Genomic DNA, 728 nt, shown 5'->3' with positions numbered 1-728 from the left:
CTGTAGATTGCAAAAATGGAAGAAATGCATCAACCACAACAGGTTGGGCCTAATATGGTGGCCAGTGTAGGTGGGGTTCCTAACCACTCAAATAATGTTAACCGGCGTAACAGACTTCGATTATCATTACACAGTTTGATGGTGGAAAAACTTCCAATAAGTGAAGCTGCTCAATTGGAGATGAAATCATTGTCCAACAAAACACCAGTTTCTATTCTTCAGGAATTGCTTTCTCGTAGGGGCACAACACCAAAGTATGAGCTAATACAAGTAGAAGGTGCTGTTCATGAGCCTATTTTTCGTTACCGAGTCACTGTTGCTGATATTGTTGGTTTGTATCTAATTTTAATAATACATTAACTTTTTAAATCATTTAAATCTGAACTTAAAACCTAAACTTTTAATTGTAATTTAAAATTAAACTATAATACATTTATTTAATTACAATATATAGATAAAGCATAACTGAATTAAATATGTATTTTTAATCAAAATTACTGATTCTTATATTGGGATCTTTGTTATCTATAAAAATTGATTATGTATTTACAGCTAAATGTAAATGATAAATGATAAGTACTTGATGATTGAAGCAGATCCAATTGTTTCAGCAATGGGGACTGGAAAGTCAAAAAAAGAAGCAAAACATGCTGCTGCAAGAGCTGTATTGGATAAACTGTGCAGACTGAATAGTGAAGCACCAGATTCTCCACTTCCAAATAATATAC

At 32.4% G+C, this 728-nt stretch overlaps 1 protein-coding gene across 1 annotated transcript in view; it reads left to right on the top strand.

Moving 5' to 3' along the window:
* LOC108576989 (RISC-loading complex subunit tarbp2-like) overlaps positions 1 to 728 on the top strand; it is a 24,279-nt gene that overhangs the window by 951 nt on the left and 22,600 nt on the right. The window contains exons 2-3 of the mRNA XM_017940064.1: positions 7 to 331; positions 597 to 723. Of these exons, the coding sequence (XP_017795553.1) occupies positions 16 to 331; positions 597 to 723 (443 nt within the window). The 5' untranslated portion in view covers positions 7 to 15. The remainder of the gene's footprint in view (positions 1 to 6; positions 332 to 596; positions 724 to 728) is intronic.

The sequence above is a fragment of the Habropoda laboriosa genome, unplaced genomic scaffold, assembly GCF_001263275.1.
Source record: "Habropoda laboriosa isolate 0110345459 unplaced genomic scaffold, ASM126327v1 scaffold440, whole genome shotgun sequence".
Taxonomy (NCBI): domain Eukaryota; kingdom Metazoa; phylum Arthropoda; class Insecta; order Hymenoptera; family Apidae; genus Habropoda; species Habropoda laboriosa.
Note: the sequence above shows the minus strand (reverse complement) of the source record. Positions and strands in the feature narration are given on the sequence as shown.